Source organism: Elgaria multicarinata, chromosome 5, assembly GCF_023053635.1.
Source record: "Elgaria multicarinata webbii isolate HBS135686 ecotype San Diego chromosome 5, rElgMul1.1.pri, whole genome shotgun sequence".
NCBI lineage: Eukaryota > Metazoa > Chordata > Lepidosauria > Squamata > Anguidae > Elgaria > Elgaria multicarinata.
Window position 1 is genome coordinate 39923462 of NC_086175.1, and position 20378 is coordinate 39943839.

The 20378-nt window shown below is 39.6% G+C and overlaps 1 protein-coding gene across 6 annotated transcripts in view; it reads left to right on the plus strand.

Moving 5' to 3' along the window:
• The window catches only part of MCF2L (MCF.2 cell line derived transforming sequence like), a 123059-nt gene that overhangs the window by 13002 nt on the left and 89679 nt on the right, over window positions 1–20378 (plus strand). Inside the window, exon 1 of one of the 6 annotated variants that reach the window (XM_063126160.1) lies at window positions 13668–13865. The exons of the other annotated variants lie outside the window; for them this stretch is intronic. Coding sequence (XP_062982230.1) covers window positions 13787–13865 — 79 coding nt within the window. The 5' untranslated portion in view covers window positions 13668–13786. Of the gene's footprint in view, window positions 1–13667; window positions 13866–20378 lie in introns of those variants that run through there. 6 annotated transcript variants of the gene reach the window in all.

The following is a 20378-nucleotide window of genomic DNA, read 5'->3' on the forward strand; positions in this document are numbered from 1 at the left end:
TGGGACTGTTCACACAATACGGCAATGGGCATTCAGTGGTTGAGTGTGGGTTGTTGTTGAATGTGGATTGCTATAGATTAGCATGTTGTCTGAACATCTGCAGGGTGGCTTGTTAATCATGCAGGGTGGCTTGTTAACCACCGTGAACACCCAACAACAAACCATGGGTTCTTAAGGTGACTTGTTTGAGGAAAATAAACCTCACTGTATGGTTAACAAGCCACCCTGTGGAAAATCTGTGATATGAGGTATTGAGCCTTAGGTAAACCCTGTATTCTAATCTAGGTCTCTATCTGCAATGTGGGGATAATAATCTCCTACATTAAAGGGTTGTTTGTAGATATTTATTTTATTTATTTATTACATTTTTATACTGCCCGTTAGTCGAGGCTGTCTGGGCAGTGCACAATTAAAACCATAAAATACAACAATTATCACATAAATTTAAAATGTTAAAAGTTTAAAAGGCAATATAATACCAAATAAGTCCAGGGAAAGACTGTGTGAAAAGGTATGTTTTCAGTAGGCGTTTAAACGTTGTTACAAATATTACAGCAAAATAAGGTAGGCGAAGTGCTTTCAGCACTTAAAAGCTCTAGTCAGATGTTGGTTGTTGTTATCTCTAACAAATTTAGTTGTCTAGACATTATTTCAAAAGTATACTATTGTACTTACAAAAAACAAAAACACACATTTAGGCAGTTGTAGAACTAATTCCTAAAGATGAAAATGTGTTCTTCCCCTGCAATGGTCCATTTGTTTCCCCAAAGTGTGGTAGCTTGTTTATAACAGGCTTCTCCAATCTGGTGCCCTCCAGATGTTTTGGACTTCAACTCCCATCATCCCAAGCCAGCATGTTCAATGGTCAGGAATTCTGGGATATCTTCCAAGACCTATGGAGGGCATCAAGTTGGGAAAAGCCTAATCCAATCATAGCATAGTCCATGGCTGACTGAAAATCGTAATCTAGCACATCTGGAGAGCAACAGGTTGGGGGAGTCTGGCATAGTCCAATCCATCAACCAAAATCTAAGACAAACTTTAATGGTTTAAAGCTTGGTGTACTAACTCTAAGTGCCCAGTAGGTGTTGCTGCTGTTGAATCAATGAGGCAGGCATAGTGACGGCTAGATGGATGGAAGTTTAAAGTAGAAGGAAGGAAGCAAGACTTTAATTACTATACAGTTTGGCAATGATTATCTAAGGAGTGGGTGTATTACATAGGAACACACAGAAATCCTGGTGAGTTAGCTCTTTCTTTTGAAATTTTACTCCTTAACCATAGAATAACCTGAATTGTTCTAAGTAGAGCATTTGCACAGATGTATAACTTCTAATTGTAATGCATAAAATAGAAGTAATCAAGCCATGAGCACTTTTGAACAAAAAGAGCATGTTTACTCCCAAAGGTGAGGTAAAGGATGCCTGGTTAAAGCGTCCAGTAAATCTCTTCCAAGTGAATGAGGATCTTTCTGTAGTAAAGGCCCTCCCTTGTGATAAATCACATGACCATTCTGTTTCCACGGAAACCCATTTGCTGCAAAGAGACTGCATTAAACTGAATTTGTCAGTTATACTGCTGTTGATTATGTGGTTGAAAATTTGGGATTTAAAATATTTTTACTTGTACTCCCCTCACTTTACTTGGATAATACATTTATTATACTTTATAAAGTGAATATTTTGGGTAAAATAGGATTGTGATTCTAAAGAAAGCTGCACGAAAGGTTAGTATGAATTCCTAGGGTGAATGTGGATTGAAAATACAAAATTCTGCTAACTTTAGAAAGTTTGTTCATTTGACCATTCTCGCCCTTCCTCCTTTAAAAATAAATGAGAAATGAATGTTACTCCGAGTTAGGAAAGTTAATGCATTTGCCTCTTCAAAGAATTTTGACAGGTTTATTAATTCTGTATCGGATAAATGCACATGTTCTGATGGAATGAAGATGTGTGGTTTTTAACTTCTGCATGGATAGTGTCATTCTATAGTTTAGTCACTAGGTGGCACTGGACTGACTTCTTTCTGGAAGTCAAAAGTCTCTAATTGCTGTTCTGGTCTTCTTGGAGAAACAATAAATTCCAAAAGCCAAGTTTTAATCCCACAAATTCCTAACAAAAACAAATGGCATTGGAATAAGTAATAAACTTGAAACATTACCTGAATGGAAAGAAAGTGTGCCCACAAAACAAGAAAGAAGGAATAGTGCTAGTAAGTTGCTATAGGGAAAGAAGCCAACAGTGTAAATAAATGCATTACATTTCTTTATATTAGCACAACTACGGGAGTGTTGTGGCAAAGGTTTCCCATTTTATCTCCAAATTTAATGTGGTTTATGAGACAATCATAAATAACTGTTCCAGGAGAGGCCACCAGTGAGGGAGGAAGCAGCAGCCAGGCACCTCTCCACCGTGCCTGGGTCCAGCTCCAGCTGAGAGCACCCCTCCCTCCTGCTGTCACCTGTAACTGCTGAACTTTCCAACTAAGATTGTAGTGCCTGAATTTGCTTTCCTTTCCCCCCTCCTCCTCCTCCCTCCCAATCCCCTTTCCTTTTGTGTCATGTCTTTTAGATTGTAAGCCTGTGGGCAGGGACTGTCAAGAAATACTTTTGTAAGCCGCCGTGAGAGCCTTTTTTGGCTGAATGGCGGCATAAAAATCTTTAAATAAATAAATAAAATAAAAATCAGGTTTTATGTATTTGTTTGCATTGTTAATCTGTCCAGTAACAAAAAGTTATCTGAAAAGAAAAACATTCAAATTGTAAAATTGTAAGCATATAGAAGGGCAGGTCCTGCTGAAGAAGAATCAACATGGCTTCCGCAAAGGCAAATCCTGTGTCACTAATCTACTAGAATTCTTTGAGAGTGCCAACAAACATGTAGATGGGTGGACATTGTTTACTTGGACTTCCAAAAGGCTTTTGATAAAGTCCCCCACCAAAGACTCCTGAACAAACTTAGCAATCATGGAATAAAAGAAGTCCTCTTATGCATCAGTAACTGGTTAGAGAACAGAAAACAGAGTAGGAATAAATGGTCAATTTTCCCTTATGGAGGGAAGTAAATAGTGGGGTCCCACAGGGATCAGTATTGGGACCAATCCTTTACAATTTATTCATCAGTGATCTGGAACTAGGAGTGAGCAGTGAAGTGGCCAAAGTTTGCCAATGACACCAAATTATTTAACCTTGTTAAAACACAAAGGGATTGTGAAGAGCTCCAAAGGGATCTCTCCAAGCTGGGAGAGTGGGCATCGAAATGGCAGATTCAGTTCAATGTAAGCAAGTGTAAGGTGATGCATGTTGGGGGGAAAAAAAAAAACCCAACTTCAAGTATAACCTAATAGGATCTGAGCTGGCGGTGACCAAACAAGAAAGAAATCTTGGGGTTGTGGTGGACAGCTCAATGAAAATGTCCACCCAGTGTGCAGCCACAGTAAAGAAGGCAAACTCCATGTTAGGCATTATAAGAAAAGGAATTGAGAATAAAATGGCCAGTATCATACTGCCTTTATACAAATCTATGGTGCGACCACACTTAGAATATTGTGTACAGTTCTGGTCACCACACCTAAAAAAGGATATTATGGAGCTGAAAAAAGGGCAACTAAAATGTTTAAGGGTCTGGAGCATCTCTCCTATGAGGGAAGGTTACATCAACTGGGATTGTTTAGCTTGGAAAAAAGGAGGCTAAGGGGAGACATGATAGAGGTGTACAAAATTATGCATGGTATGGAGAATGTGGATAGAGAGACATTTCTCTCTCTCTCTCTCAGAATACTAGAACCAGGGGACCTCGCATGAAACTGATTGGTGGGAGATCCAGGACAAATAAAAGGAAGTACTTCTTCACACAGCACATAGTTAAATTATGGAACTCACTATCACAAGATGTAGTGATGGCCACCAATTTGGATGGCTTTAAAAGGGGGTTGGATAAATTTCTTGAGGTGAAGGCTATCAACGGGTACTAGCCCTGATAGTTGTGTGCTATCTCCAGTATTCGAGGCAGTAAGACTGTGTGCACCAGTTGCTGGGGAACATGGGTGGGAGGGTGCTGTTGCACCATGTCCTGCCTTGTTGGTCCCTGGCCAATGGCTCGCTGGCCACTGTGAACAGAGTGCTGGACTAGATGGACCCTTGGTCTGATCCAGCATGGCAGTTCTTATGTTCTTATATATAGAATTGCTCCAAGGCTATAAACAGTATAAAGTTGCTCCAATAAAATTGCTCTGCATGCCATCCAGTGCTATTTGTAGCCAGCTGCCAGCCAATCAGCACTGGGTACAGCTAGATTTTCAGGGAAACTAATACAGTGATTTGGCTCGCTAGGTGAAAAGAGTGCAGCAACTGCTATTTCTAGGTATATATCTGCATGCCTTAAGATCCTATAAATTTGCCCAGTCTTTCCTGTTTCCTCGATGGAAAAGAAATAATCATTTGGAAATTACATGTTGAAAAACAATTAAGATAATTTTGGCATTACAATATCTATTTTAACACTCATCTAAATAATGTATATTTGCAGCACTCTTATGATATCTTCTAATTACTAGTCACTTCAGAAGTCTTAATTATTCAGTTATTATGTGAAACTATATATGTTGTAGATCTGAATTACCAATATCTTTAACAGACGTGTAGCATTCTTCATTTACAAATTGCTTTCTTTCTCTTCAAAACACCCTTGTAATGGTATAAAATTTATGTCCTTGGCTGAAGAGCTAGTGGAGTGAAGCTATTGTTTGTGGGATTATGACTTAAGGCCTCTCAATCAGAATCCCCCCAACAAACATAACTATAGGTGTTGCAATAATATGAGAGGAACTGCAGGTTCAGACATTTGGTGATGCGCTCCTGTTTTATATACTGGAAATGGAGTCCAAAATGGCTTTCTCCCAGGAGGTGGAGCTTGAATCCGGATCTCTAAAATCCAAGTTCAGCCCTCTTTGGTTGCTAACATTGGCTTTTATAAACATCTATGTGAATAAGTACATCTCACAGGCTCTCTCTGACATGGCCATCAGTATTTATTTATTTATCATATTTATTTGTATCCCGCCTTTTGCCCATCAGTAGTGTACACTATTAAAAATAACCATGCATACAGAAGAAAAACAGGTGCAATTTTGTACATTGAAAATTAAATTATGTATCATTTGATTATCCCAATGTTTTTCAATATTAACGTAAAGTTAGATGTGAACTGGTAAAGATGATCTATGATTTTAGTGGTGATTTGTAAACATTTTGGAACAAGGATAAAAGTAACTATATTGCTTATATTGTATTTTACTATGATATGAATCACTTTATTCCTCAAGAGTAAATTCTTCTTTTCTTTGATATGTACTCAAACTAACAAGATACCATTATATACTCTTGTTCTGTCCTGAAATACCTTTAAAACTTTTCAGGCAACAGTAAAAGATGGCATTTTATTAAGCTTTATGCTAGTTTTATTAAGCTTTAGCCTAGTTTTCTATTAAATTAATATTAATCTTTGATAGTATGTTGTCTAATCTCTTGACACAGGAGTCATAAGGAGTATGGATTAAGAAAATTTTGATTAAATAAAGTTAATTTAAAATGTGTATGGCTCTAGTTAATTTCATAACAAAGAACCTCATAACCCTGCTGTAGTTGCTTCGGGATAATTCTGAAGCATAAGGGCCGAATCCAATGCAATTCTATTGCTAGCGTAAATTACATTGCGCTGGCATAAACAACCAATATTGCTTTCTGGCACAATAGGTTTCCCCAGAAAATCTGTCATGCCAGCAAGCTTTATTGGCATTGCACTAGAGGTTATTTATGCTAGTGCATGTAATTTACTTTAGCAATTGGATAACTCTCCATACAATTTAGTTTATTACCAGACATCTTTTTACTTCAATCTCTTTCTAATTTTATTATAACTAAAATTGCACTGCCTGATGCCTTTAAAAAAGACTGTGCTTAATCACTCATGGATATATAGATATAGATATAGATATATATTATAAGTTTCATAGGGACTGGAGGTAGTTTTGGAATATACCATTTTTTACTATTGGAGGCATCACTATTCCTTTTGTTTGTCTCTGGTCTTCAAAGGCAACTCTGGACGCATCTACACCAAGCAGGATATTCCACTATGAAAGCGGTATATAAAAGGCAGGAGCCACACTACTGCTGTATAGTGGTACTGAAGTGCACTGACAACTGTTGGGACACATGGCACATACCATATACCGCTTTTATAGTGTTATATCCTGCTTGGGGTAGATGTGTCATGGGCCCCAACAGTTGTCAGTGCACTTCAGTACCACTATAAAGCAGTAGTGTAGATCCTGCAGTGTACTTCAATACTGCTATAAAGCAGTAGTGTGGCTCCTGCCTTTTATATACCACTTTCATACCGCTTTCATAGTGGAATAACCTGCTTGGTGTAGATAAGCCCCCTATTTCCAGATATAGGCATCATTTTGGAGAGTCTACCCCAAACAGCTGCAGCAATATAGATGTTGAACATATATATTGCACTAGGTTTAGACCACAGATTTTCAAACTCTGTTCAAGGAAATCTTGAGATTCTTTGGATGTTTATCTGAGGTTTCTTCAGTGATGATTACAAGGTACCCTAAAAGAGAGCTTGGCTACGGTAAGTGTAGCAGCAGAGTTTTGGGGGTGGGTGGCCTAAATAGCATCCATGTTTGGCAATGGGTTAGGGTCCAACATCCTAGACCAGGGCTACACAACGTGAACAATGTGTACCTTAGAACATGGCCCTGTGTTCAAGATACAGATATTCCTTGCTAGATGAATTGATATAGAAAATTTGAAAACTGCTGAAGTTTTGTTTTTTTACTGACAAAAGGCAATTGTACTCATGTGCTACCATTCTTCCAAAAGCGTTGCAGCTTTCCCAAAATGAGGATTTATCACAACATATCGAGCATCTGGCATTTATTATTTTATGGATTAATAATACTTACATACCACTTAATATAATAAAATCTCTAAGTGGTTTACATATAAAAATTTAGAAGTCACATTTAAAATATACTATTAAAAACAACTTCATCTACAATAACAATGAAAAGTAATACAAAGAACAGTAAGATAGAGCAGCATATGATTAATTGCAATTAATTACAAACCAAAGAAGGCCTGGATGAACATGTGTATTTTCAGGAAGCATTTAAAGCATACCACATTTTAAGCCTATAACTCCCTGAGGGAGGATGTTCCAGAGGATGGGTGCCACTACCAAGAAGGTCCCAACCCTGATAAACTTTATATTCAGGAACTAGGAAGAGTTATGACAACTGTATAAATTAGTACACGGCTGCATCAATTCATAACTTTAACTCAATAATTATAGATTCATTTTAAACCATTTAAAAAATAAATATCGGAAGGAAGGGAGGGAGGCAAAGAAGACATTGGCCAAGAAATGGTCACTGGAAGTCTTATGTAAAGTCATACAGAAACTTATATCTTTTGCTTTTACACAAAAATCAAAAAGTAAGGCATGATCATTGATGGATTTCAGAATGCTGTCTGAACTTTTTCAGCATGGTTAGCAGATTGAGCAATAAATAAATGATGGTCTTTATATATCCATAATTGATTATGATATTCCCATGTATTGTGATACGGGGCATTAAATGAGTTGGCATACAATTGATGCTATGCACAATAGATAGGTACAGAGAACTGAAAGAGTATAAAGTGTGCAATGTACATATCTTCATTTTTTATTTCATTTATATCCTGCCTTTTTTTCCTCTTGCAAGGAACCCAAGACAGATTACATATTCCTCTTCTCTATTTTATCCTCACCTCCATTTTATCCTCACAACAACCCTGTGAGGTAGGTTAGGCTGAGAATCAGTAACTGGCCCAAAATCACATAGTGATCTTAGGCTGAGTGGGGATTAGAACCTGGGTCTCTTGAATCTCAGTCCAATATTTTAACCACTACACCAGCTCTCACAATTTGAGATTCATTCCCCTGGCTAGATGTTTGTCCATTTCTGTCAGTACAAAATATTACTGGTGTATTTAGTGAGATTGTTTATTTTATTTTTATGGCCTGTTTACTACCCTAGGGAGGCTCCAACATTGGACAGCTCCCCTGCAGTTAAGTCTAACTCTCTGAGACTTCAAAAACTGTAAATCATAATTGCAGTTGCCTTTTGGGTTGTGATCTGAGCAGGCCTGCTTGTAAATGCTAAAAGAGTTTAAATCATCACTTCATTGCTTGACATGTCTTTGGTAGAGTGAAAGGCAAGACTTGAATACCAAGTGGAATTCAGTTTTCTTCTGTTCTTGCCTCCCTGCATTAGATTAATTGTTTTTTTAAAAGGAAAATATTAGCTAAGGATAAAACCAAACAACATTAAACATTCTGTGACTTAAATAGTGGAGGTACATTGAAAAAAAAACCTAAAACTAATATTGTATTGTGAACAGTTGGCTGTTGGTTGGGATTTCTACCGTTAGATTAGCTGGAAATGCCACAGGAGTAATTGGCCAATTTGAATGCCCTTTGGTATTTCAGGATCTTGTGGTTTGTCACAACTTTTGCAGTAATGAGAGTTCATTATTTGACAAGCAGTTAGGTTTTGCTGTTGGTTTAATTGAACTACAGCGGTTTGTTCTGTTGTGCTAAGGAAGGGGGAAATGTGGGCTTTGGTATCTAAGTGGTTTCCTGATGAGATTACAGCCTTCAGGAAGTGAGATTTAGTGTGTTCTTCTCTGGAAAGTGTTCTTTATAGGAAGTGCTGCAACATGCTGTGAGAACCAAGATTAATGTATCCTAGTAACCCAAAAATAATAACAACAAAAGGCCGGCATTTAAGTCTGCAGTGTTATCCCCTCACACTATTTTGAACCTGCACTTATGAACTGATTTGTGGGTACAGAAGCTAAATAAGCTAAGTAGGATTTAATCCTAAATGGACGTAGTGCGAGATGTGAATGTTGTCAAGCAAAATGGAAACAGTGACCACGTTGCTATCATATGGAAATTGACAAGGAAACCCACATTTGATATCAAAAGAGGAAACCTCTCTAACATAAGCAGCTAGTAAAATGGAAGTTGAAAATGGGAATCAAGAGGGTTAAATATCTTCAAAACGCTTGGCGTCTGCTCGAACCACAGTGATAGAAGCTCATCTAGAATCTACAAGAGGTTAGGAAAGGTAGCACCAAATCTAAGAGGTCACCAGCGTGGTTAACAAGCAGTGTCAAGGAAGCTATTAGAGAAAAGAAGGCCTCCTTCAGAAGATGGAAGCCTTCCGCAAATGTGGAGAACAAAAAGGAGCACAAACATGCACAAAGGAAATACAAGCAGAGTATAAGAGATGCAAAGAATCATTTTGAGAAGCATATCACTAACAACATAAAGGTCAACAATCAAGAATTCGTTCAAGATATCAGAAGCAGGAAACCACCTAGGAATGTAATTGGACTTCTGAATGACAATGGAGTTAAAGGAGGGTAAAGAGATCGTGGAGAAGCTGAATTAATTCATTTCATCTGTCTTCTCTGCAGAAGGACAGATACCGGTCCCTGAACTGATTCTTTCTGGAAGGGAGTCTGAGGAAGTGAGGCAAAGAGTGGTGAAAAAAGGTGAATTTCTTGACTTTATTGACAATTGAAAATTAATCTGTACGCCACCCTGAGATCTTAATGATATAGAGCAGTGAGGTGGCCACATTTGTTGATGCCAGCAAATTATTTAGGGTGGTTAAAACAAAATAGGATTGCGAAGAGGATCAAAAACGGCATCAAAATGGCAAATACAGTAAGCAAGTGTAAAGTGATGCACATTTGGCAAAAAGTACCAATTTTATATATAAGCTGATGGGATCTGAGTTAGCAGTGACTGACCAAGTAAGAAATCTTGATGTTGCAGTCGACAGCTCTATGAAAATGTTGATCCGGTGTGCAGCTACTGTGAAAAGGGTGAATGCTATATTAGACATCATTAGGATAAGAATTGTGAATAAAACTTTCAATATCATACTGCTCTTATACAAATCTATGATGCAAGCATACTTGGAATATTATGTAGTGTTCTGGTCACCACACTAAAAAAGGATATTATAGAGTTGGAAAAATTGATGAAACTTGCTTGAATCAGGCAGTTATCTTTGGGATGCTGGTAGTTTGCTGATGATGTTTGCACATGAGATATTGGAATCAGAGGAGTTTGTTTAATGTGTAGGCTCAGCTCCACGTTTGCCTTAGCTAACCCAGTGTATCTGATCAGCATTCACATTTGGACCACATCACACAGATGTAGAAAATAACACATACACCATTGTGTATGAAAAATCTTTTTGACCAGGTATGTACATGTTTGGGCAAAATAAAAATGTTCACTATCTTCATGCATCACAGTGCAGAAGTATTTTCTTTTACATTCATCTCTGTTGGTAAAATATTAAATCTGAAACCACCTCAGCCTGAATGGACTGGAAACTGCATGTCAATAGAAATAAATCATTTCTCCATGGTGGATAATAATGAAAGTATTTTTCCTTTAGGATGTGTAGAGTAGACTAGCTGAAGCAGGCACCATCAAATTGTGTCTCAGAAGCTGCATGTAGTACTCAGTTAATTTCAGAAAACAGGGAGATGGAGCCATACCTGAGTAAGCCTAGAAGGAAATTTGTTCTTGCCCACTTCCACATCCTAGCCATGAGGAGCCAAAACAGATATTACTTTAAATCCAGGTGCAGGCCCCCTGATTCAAATCTTAAGAGCCCCATGATAGGGTCCTGATCCAGATGGGAGACCTGCATCTACTCTAAAGTGGAAATGAAGATGTAGCTGCTAGAGACAGATTTAAAGTAATATCTGTTTTGGCCTTGACTGGGAGGGTTTAGGAGGCTGCAGTGTAATCAGGGGGCCTGACCGAGAATGGTGAGGGCTTGTGTATTTGGCTATACGTGGTCAAGACTTGAGTGGATAGTGGGTGTTGATGAGGCAATAGGCCAGCTAAAGACCTGAGAGCAGTGTGAGTTCTGGTGAAAGGAGGCAGGCTTTGCCTCACCAGGAAGAATATGTTCCAGTGTGGGAAGCAATGGGAAAGAATGCTCAGGAGGAGCAAAATAGCAAGCTACTATTCCCAGCTAAATGTATTATTACTTTTTGTTGCATGCAGCTCTGAAGCTTAGGAAACATGGGGCTCATCTACACCAAGCAGGATATTCCACTATGGAAGTGGCATGAAAGTGGTATATAAAAGGTAGGAGCCACACAACTGCTTTATAGTGGTAATGAAGTGCACTGACAACTGTTGGGGCCCATGACACATCTACACCAAGCAGGATATAACACTATGAAAGTGGTATATGGTATGTATCAGGGGCCCCAACAGTTATCAGTGCACTTCAATACTGCTATAAAGCAGTAGTGTGGCTCCTGCCTTTTATATACAGTTTTCATACTACTTTCATAGTGGAATATCCTGGTTGGTGTAGATGAGCCCATGGTCATCACCAAGGTGAAGTATTTATATTGCAACTTAGAGATAGAGGGCTGGGGCATTGTTGGATCATTTCAGTCTTCTAATATTTGTATGTCCAATACTGAAAAGGAAAGCATCCAAATTGAGCACCTGCTGAGCAAGGGTCCACTGACTGGAATTGCCCCTCATCTTGCAACCTGCTTTTTCACCCTGCCTCTCACTCTGGCCCAGACAATGGTGGTGGTGAAAAGGAGGAACAGTAGATGCCCCTGCCTACTTGCTCACTGGTTCTTAGCCTATCAAGCAAGCCAGAGAGCAATGATGAGAAAGACGCTGAGAAGCAATAATAGCTGGTGACAAAGGTGGTGAGAAGGTGGACTCACTGAAGGAAGGGGCTATTAAAGTTGTCTTGACTAAGGGGCCTAAAAAACCTGGAACCAGTACTGTTGAAAAGGCTGGGAAATTGACTTCTTAGTAACGTATGCTTGTGTTGGGTCTTAGTCTTAGATAGCGCTGAGCTGAAACAACACAACTGGTTTGTTTCTTTTTTGCTTGGGTTGTAAAACACTTCTTTCTTAGGCCATAGCTAGATGGGGCAATATCCCAGGGTGATTCCCAGGATCGTCCCTGTGCGTCCACATGACGCACAGGGGATCCCGGGAGCAGAGAGGGATGATCTCTCCCTTTCCCCTGGATCTCGCCCTACCCTTTGAGCCCGCTTTTTCCATGATCGCGAGACCGTGTAATGCGTGGGCAGATGTCGCGGATTGTCCTGGCTCCTCGCAGTTACAAGGAGCCGTGAGCCGTGCATGGGGCGCAGAGCTCCTCAAGAGCTCTGTGCACATCGGGGTGGGGGAGCGGGAAAAATTATTTACAATTTAAAAACTTACCTTTTGCACACAAGTGTTCGTGCGCGCTGCTTCTTTAACAAAAATAAAATAAAAATGGCGGGCACAATGTCCTCTCCGTCTGAGGTCATTGCGTGCCGCATGTAAACGGGGAGATATTTTTATCGCGAGATCCTCACCCCTCCATCACGCTAGACCCAGTAGGTCTAGCTGAGGCCTTAATCTCTCTCAGTTTTAACATTTTCACCTGCACTGGGTCAAGCTATTTCTGAGTAACACCTGAAGAAGCGTCTCCAATTTGAGAAGAGGGAACTGCACAGTCCCTGAGGAATTCATTCCCAAAGGTTTATGCCCAGAGAAGCTCATAGGCTTTAGAAGAGGGTGTAGGACATTCCATGTACTAGTTGAAAAGAGCAAAGGTTGAGGATTTCCTTTGTAACCCATGAAAACTCAGTTCAGACGAATTCTAGATCCCAGTCTCTCTCACAGTACTTTACTAATCTAATGGCTCTCCAAGTGTTTAGTTACAGCCGGTAGACAGAATAGAAGTTATATTTATTTATTTATTTATTTATTGCATTTTATACTGCCCAATAGCCGAAGCTCCCTGGGCGTTTCACAAAAGTTATGTGGCCACTGCTATGTCTACTTCAGACCATCACCACCCCATTGCCTTTGACCTCATTATTTTGATGGATCCCCTTTGCCTTTGACCTCGCTAACTTGATGGATCTGAATCTCAGTGGAATGGACAACTAGAGACCATCTATTGAAAGCCTCAAGGGATGTAAACTAAACCACTTGAACAACTGGATTTTTGCATGATGATGTCTAAGCACATGCATTCAGGGAGAAATGAAAAGCTAATATTTTATCTTGCATGCATGTGTCAGATGTGTGGAATTGTACAGCTTCTGGACTATTATGATGTTGAGGCTGTGGTGCAAATTGGTTAAGAAAATCTCTGTTCGCTTTGCCTTTAGAATGAAGATACCATTTTCACTAGGACCTGGGTTAGCTTTTCTCTCTTTAAGGGAACAGCAGGCAGCATCAGCTTGTCTGTGCTGTTGAAGCAGGGCAGCCCTTAAATGTGCTTGCTTTAATCTACCAGGGAGAGAGAACTGGCTAATGAAAGCATCACATTAATTCTGACATCTAATAGCAATTCAGCAGAAAGGGTGGGGTGGGGACCACTTCATAGAGGAGGAGAGAACTTTTAAAGAGATATTGATGTAATTTTCATTCATGGCTCTGAACAGCATCCTGCTTGCCTGTGCACTGCAGAGGGAGAGCGGTGCCTATGCTTGCATCTCCTTTTGAGCTGATATTGGGGTGGTGTGTGTGTATATGTCTCTGCGGAGTAATATTTGAAATGCAGCACCGTAAAGCTGTGCTGTTGGTTCCCCATCACCACCTCCAGTTTTGATAATGGGGGGCACACTTCCTGTGAGTCGCCTTTGCTAATGCTGAAGAATGAAGTGTTGGCTAAAAACAGAAGAAATGGCTTTAGAAGAATTGGTGTGGAGATTGTATGCTGTTTCCCAGCACACTGGTAGGAGGAGCTGCTGGTCTTAAATTACGTTTGTGTGTTTAGTTTTCTTTATTTTTTTGTTACTGATTTTTTTTAGGAATCCAGTTGTAATTGGAATGATTATTTAATTACATGTATCTGTGCTGATGGGAAGGAGAATGATTTGTTAATTGGTACTAGGACTTTATACTTTCTTTAATAAGCTTTTTTTTTTTTTTTAAAAAAAAGGTCTGTTTAGAAGGATCTAATGGACATTTGTTCATATATGGTTCACAAATTGTACTGCACCCAGTGCATAGGAATCAAATATGCATTTTCCCCCCATGGTTGCTTTCTAAAAATACAAGCTGAAATTACTTGTTTAACAGAGAGGTGATGATGCAAGCCCATTTTAGGTTGCCTCCAGACTGTCTTTTGAAAATAGAAGGGATATCTGAAACTGTTAGTAAGGAATGTGTGTTATGCTGGAGTTTTTGTCTGAATCAAGAAGACATTTATTGAGTTTTAGAACTGTTTAGTGCTTTTAGAACTTTATTCTGCTGCTGATTTTAATTTGGTTTTATATGCTGGAATAGTTTTATTCTTTGCTGTTTATCTTGGTTGTATTTCGCACTTTTTTTTTTTAATGTTCGTATTATTATTTTTTAATGTATTGTATACGGCCCAGAGAACTTCAGTTATTGCATGGGAGGAAATAAATAATTAATAATAAATGTTTAAATACAAAATATTTCAACATTGTTAATTATCAGTTGAAGATGTTTTGTTCTTGTTAGTTGTACTGAAATAAAGGAGTACTTCTTGAATATCATTTATGAAACAATAAAATGGAGATACTACAATGTGTGTGCTGTTACACATAATAGGTATAAGTATTTGAAGAGCATTAGTTTTTGTGTGAAAATAAGGTATATATATTTTCCTTGTGTGTTCCCTTTCCATACAACGAAGCTGAGACTGTTAAACAAAAGTTGCAAATTGTTTTTCATCCTGCAGTCAAATCCATGGATGCTTATTGGGAAGTGAGCCCCATTTATTTCACTGGGACTTACTTATTATTTATTTATTTATTTATTTATTACATTTTTATACCGCCCAATAGCTGAAGCTCTCTGGGCGGTTCACAAAAATTAAAACCATAATGCCAAGTAATTAATACTTACTTGGCATTCATATGCAGCTTTTCCTGTGCACTCCAAATGCTTTACATCCATTATCTAAGTAATTCCTACAGCAACCCTGCTAAGTAGGGCAGTATTATTTATCCTGCTGTTATACATGGTGGGGAGGAGGGACCTGAGAGATAGCAGCTTGCCCAAGGAAACCCAGGCCTTAGCTAGACCTAAGGTTTATCCTGGGATCGTCCCGGGGTCATCCCTGTTCCTCTAAATGACACACAGGATATCCCGGGAGCAGGCGGGGATGACCCCGGGACAACGCCGGGATAAACGTTAGGTCTAGCTAAGGCCCCTGTGGATTCAAGACTAAGCCAAGATTTGAACTACTGTCTTGTTAGCCCATCTTCCTAAACAGTACCCTGAACCAGAGAGCAGCACATAGATAGATGTTAAATGGTGCTTTCGAACACCTTTGTGCTTTTCCTTTTTTGATATGTTTCATTTTGGTCTTTATCTTTTGGTTTTGTTTCACTCAACCTGGGAACCTGGGCTGTTTACAGTAGTGCAGGAGGCTGTACCATCATTCAGAAAAAAAAAGGTTAAACACTGTACAGATTTTCCTGCACTAACCTCTCCCCTTCCTTTCTGTGTGAATAAGCATAGGTATTGTTATTGCTTACGGAGATAAGCTCCTCCACATGTGCCCTGAACATGGGGATATAAAAACATATTACTGCTTACCTTTTTGTGCTGTCAATATTGCTTTATTTCTACTAGAGTTCCTCTCTGTCCCTTTTCATTTTTCATATCTGAGGTAATAAGCAAAATGGCTGGTGTTTAGAGCTACAGTGATTAGCTATATTAGGAATTCATTTAACATGGACAAATGAATGATAATTTGTTTTTGGTTTTATCTACTGCACCTGTCTCTGTTGTAGCCCTATTATTTTTGTTGTTGCTTGATTATTTTGTTGATTTTTATTGAATTTTATTGGTGTTCAACTGTTGTAAGCTGTCCTTCATTTTGTATATGCAGTGTAAGGGCATGATCTAACCATTTTAATAAAAAATATTAATTACATAGAGCATGTTCTCATGAATTAGCCATTATTTAATATTATTGGGTGAGTGTGTATGTATTGTGAGAGATGTAACACAGGTGTATTTAAATACCATCAGTTAAGGCAAGACACTAGTTCTTTGGGTTTTCCCTCTTGCTAATAGACTTCTATTTTATTTAGAAATGTTGAAGACCCAGATGGAGTTGTTTGTAGCTCAGTGGGTATACATTATTCACTATGTAAGAATTGGATTTGAACATTAAAACCATCTGTGGCTTACTATGTCTAATAATACATATTTTTGTTCTTCCTGTCACAAGCAATTAATTTTAAGCTCCTTTTATAAAATACGACAAATCACACTCATGGTTGAAACAGAAATCCATGAAAGTCATTGCGTGACTTTGGACCAGTCACATTAGTGCTATTCAGTCATTTTCAAGTTTTCTATATGCAAGGAGAGAGTGGCCATGAGCACGCTAGTTCCCCACCCTCCATGTGTAGAGGCCAAGTGTCTGCAATCGTTGGTAATTGTGAGGCATGTTTTCCTGTTGCTATTTAGGAGGCCAAATTCTAAGAGATTTGTTGGAATGTTTCATCTACTGTACTTAGCTGTCTATTTAGTGTCAGGCTTGAGTCCCTAATAATATTAGACTGAGACTAAACATGGCTGTGTGTTCCGCTATTTTGGGGGTATAGGGAGAAAGGGGATAGAGTTCAAGTTTTCATTCCTGTAAAATCTAAACTTTTGTAGCTAAGCCCTGATAGCTATAAATAAAACTTGTGAATGCTTATTTTCTTTTGAAAGATACAAGTAATGGACCACATTAGAACCTTCAAGATTTTGGAACTAAACTGTAACTTGTCTTGGATGTCAATGTATTAAATATTTTCACATTTACTCTTAACCTCTTTAATGTATTGCGTAACTGTGAATGTCCTTGCATCTGTTTCAATTAGCTGCTATCCTGCATAGATTTTTTTTACATAACTATACAACTTTTATTCATTCTGACGTTAGCAATTTCTCATGAGAATACATCTGTACTTTTTATATTTTGTTCTTTTTAAAAAATTGCTCTAAGAATTATTATTTTTTGCAAGATACCACTTTAAAAAAATAAGCCAGTGTCAGGAAATAGTAGGAATTACTGAATGCTCTACATTACTGAATACTCAACATTGTATTTCCTTATGCCATTATTTTAAATATGGAAGGAGCAATTTTGAAAATATACGACATCTGTTTTATGGCCATATGCCATAATTAAATTATTGGAGGGGCTTAAGCAGGCAAGGATTTTGCATAATGCTGATAAAAGTGGATTGTCACAAATGTCCTGGGAATATGTGATACATTATGTCAGAAGATAAAGAAAGAGGAAGAAGATGTAATCATGGCCTAGAGCAGTGTTTTCCAAACTGTGTGTCCACGGAACCCTGGAGTTCTTGGGTTCTGTGAGAATATTTCGATGCTAGCAATATTTTCCATGCTAAAACATTAAATATGAAATTATGGACAGGTCCAGCCCAACCAAAGTTGCAGCTTCAAGTGGCCTGCTACCACCCTGCTTCTTCTGGGTTTCACATGGTGGCACATGCCTCCCTGCTATCACTTGGCTGGGCTCCCCACTTCCGTGCACTGACAGCATAGAATCATAGCATATAGAATAGTAGAGTTGGAAGGGGACTATAAAGCCACTGAGTCCAACCCCCTGCTCAATGCAGGAATCCACCTTAAAGCATCCCTGACAGATGGCGGTCCAGCTGCCTCTTGAATGCCTCCAGTGTGGGAGAGCCCATGAGTTTCTTAGGTAATTGGTTCCATTGTTGTACTGCTCTAACAGTCAGGAAGTTTTTTCTGATGTCCAAACGGAATCTGGCTTCCTGTAACTTGAGCCCATTATTCTATGTCCTGCATTCTGGGATGATTGAGAATAGATCCTGGCCCTCCTCTATGTAACAACTTTTTAAGTATTTGAAGAGTGCTATCACGTTTCTCCTCAGTCTTCTCTTCCCCAGACTAAACATCCCCAGTTCTTTCAGTCTCTCCTCATAGGGCTTTGTTTCCAGACCCCTGATCATCCTGGTTGCCCTCCTCTGAACCCCCTCCAGCTTGTCTGCATCCTTCTTGAAGTGTGGTGCCCAGAACTGGACGCAGTACTCAAGATGTGGTCCAACCAGTGCTGAATAGAGGGGAACCAGTACCTCGCACAATTTGGAAGCTATACTTCCATTAATGCATCCCAAAATAGCATTTGCTTTTCTGGAATGCTTTTGCTGAGCGACGCATGGCCCCTCCGACTTGCAGTGGCAGCAGCAGCAGGATGGCCAAATGTACCCATGCCCGCCCTGCCTGTGGATTCCCCACCAACTGTTCTCTGCACGGTGGTTCCACAGGCACACATTGAGCAGCTCCCGGCCCCTAAGTGAGCTGCCATTTCTCCACAAAAATGGTGGCTTGGCAAAGGGACTCGCAGCCCCCCATCCTGCTCCGCCCAAGGGCAAAAAATAATAATTTAGGAACAAAAAAAGCTGCCTTATACTGAGCTAGACCATTGGTCCAACAACCCAGAACTGTTTACGCTGACAGTCAATGGCTCTCCAGATCGTAAAGGCTGCTATTGTGGCGTGGCCCTCACAAAGCCTGTTAGTTCCTGCAATGAGCCAATAAGGCAGACAGAGCAATCCCACCCCTTCTCAGGCTATTATGGGTGTGGTTGGGAATGTACAGCCCTAGCAGAACATAGCATCTGCATCACATGACTGTTGTAATGCAGCTAGAGCCAAGACTCAAGATACAAATTCACACAGAGCAGCATCTGGAGCCAAGCTTTTGTCTCTTCCGTAGGTAGCAACAGCAGGTGTCTGAGCAGATCCTGTCTGTGTGTGTTTGTTTAAATTTTGTTTTTTTGAATTCTGTGGGGCAGGGGTGGGGTTGGGGAGAGAAAGCCTGCAAGCCAGCTTGAATCCTTCCGGAAGCTCAGCAGGCGGCAGCATCTGCTAGGAGAAAGGGAAGTTTTTCAAATATATAATTACATTTACGACTTGGGTTGTAATATAGACTCTGCAAATAAAAAGGTTCTAGGCTCTTTAAAGGCTTGGGTGCAGCCCTAGGCAGTGAAGGGGAGATGCTGAAGCTCCAGATAGAACACATGCTCTATTCATTAAACAAAACACCTATGGTTTACAAAACAATGTTAAGGCTCTACAGTTTTCAACCAAGAACCAAAAAGCAGGGGAATTGGGAGTTAAGGCTCACAAGCCTTAATGCCACATCCTCCCTAAGGAGGCAGAAAGTGCCAGTGAAATTCTCATTCTGCCAAAGCAGATAAACCATGAGGACAGGATGGAGAATAGGATATGCAGAGGTGACTGTGGGGTTGTGGAAAACTGATGACAAACAACTTAGGGCCACCTACTCCTTTTTTGTTTAGAGCAGCCCTTCCCCAACCTGATGCCCTCTAAAGGTGTTGGACTACAACTCCCATCACCAAACTGATTTAAAATGAGTACTGAAACAAATTGAAGTTTAGCAAGGTTACACTTTTTTCTTTTTTTAAAAAAAGCTAGTTCAGGCCCAGCCCAGTACATTTTGCTGCCTGAGGCAAAAGACAGGTAGTACATAAAGAATCCCACCAGACTGGGGATTGAAATTTACTTCAATATTGGCAACAGGACAGCAGCCTCCCACCACACCTGGGGCAGCAGCAGGCTAGCTTAGGGGGGCGTGGGGAAATAGGTGGTGGTTCTCTCCCTGCCCCTAGTATCCAATGCCTGAATTGGCCACCTCACTCTGCCTAGTCATAGCTGCAGCCAATTTATTTAGAGATGAAAGGACTTGGCAAGTGTACTGCTGGAGGCAAACCAAAGCTGATGTTTCTTCTGATACTCTTGTGTGATTTGGTATGTTTGCGAATAGTGTTTAGGTTGACTTGATGGCAAAAAGAATAAGAGATGGATTATTAAAAGCGTGGTCCGTTTCTTTTTCTGATTCTCTGCCCACCAAAGAAGCTGATGAGTGGCGTGTTGCTTGTAAAATTCTGCTGCTGAGACAGAGCACACCATTGTGAAATGTGATTTTGCTAAATATAGGTAATCCCTGAGGCCCTTGACCTTGTGGTAGCCAAATGCAGTTGAAAGTCACTTTGGCTTCCCCTTCGAATTGTAAGTAGGATGGACAACTTGAATAAAAACCTGTTCCTTTAATCTCTGTAGACACAATGTCTAGTTCTCACATAATCAAAACTCCTTTCTATTTTTAGACACCTTTCTCACTGAAAGCTTTTTGTTTCTGTTTGCTTGCTTTCCTCTGAGGAAATGGTTTCTGTATCCTCCTCCTTTGTTAAAGAATC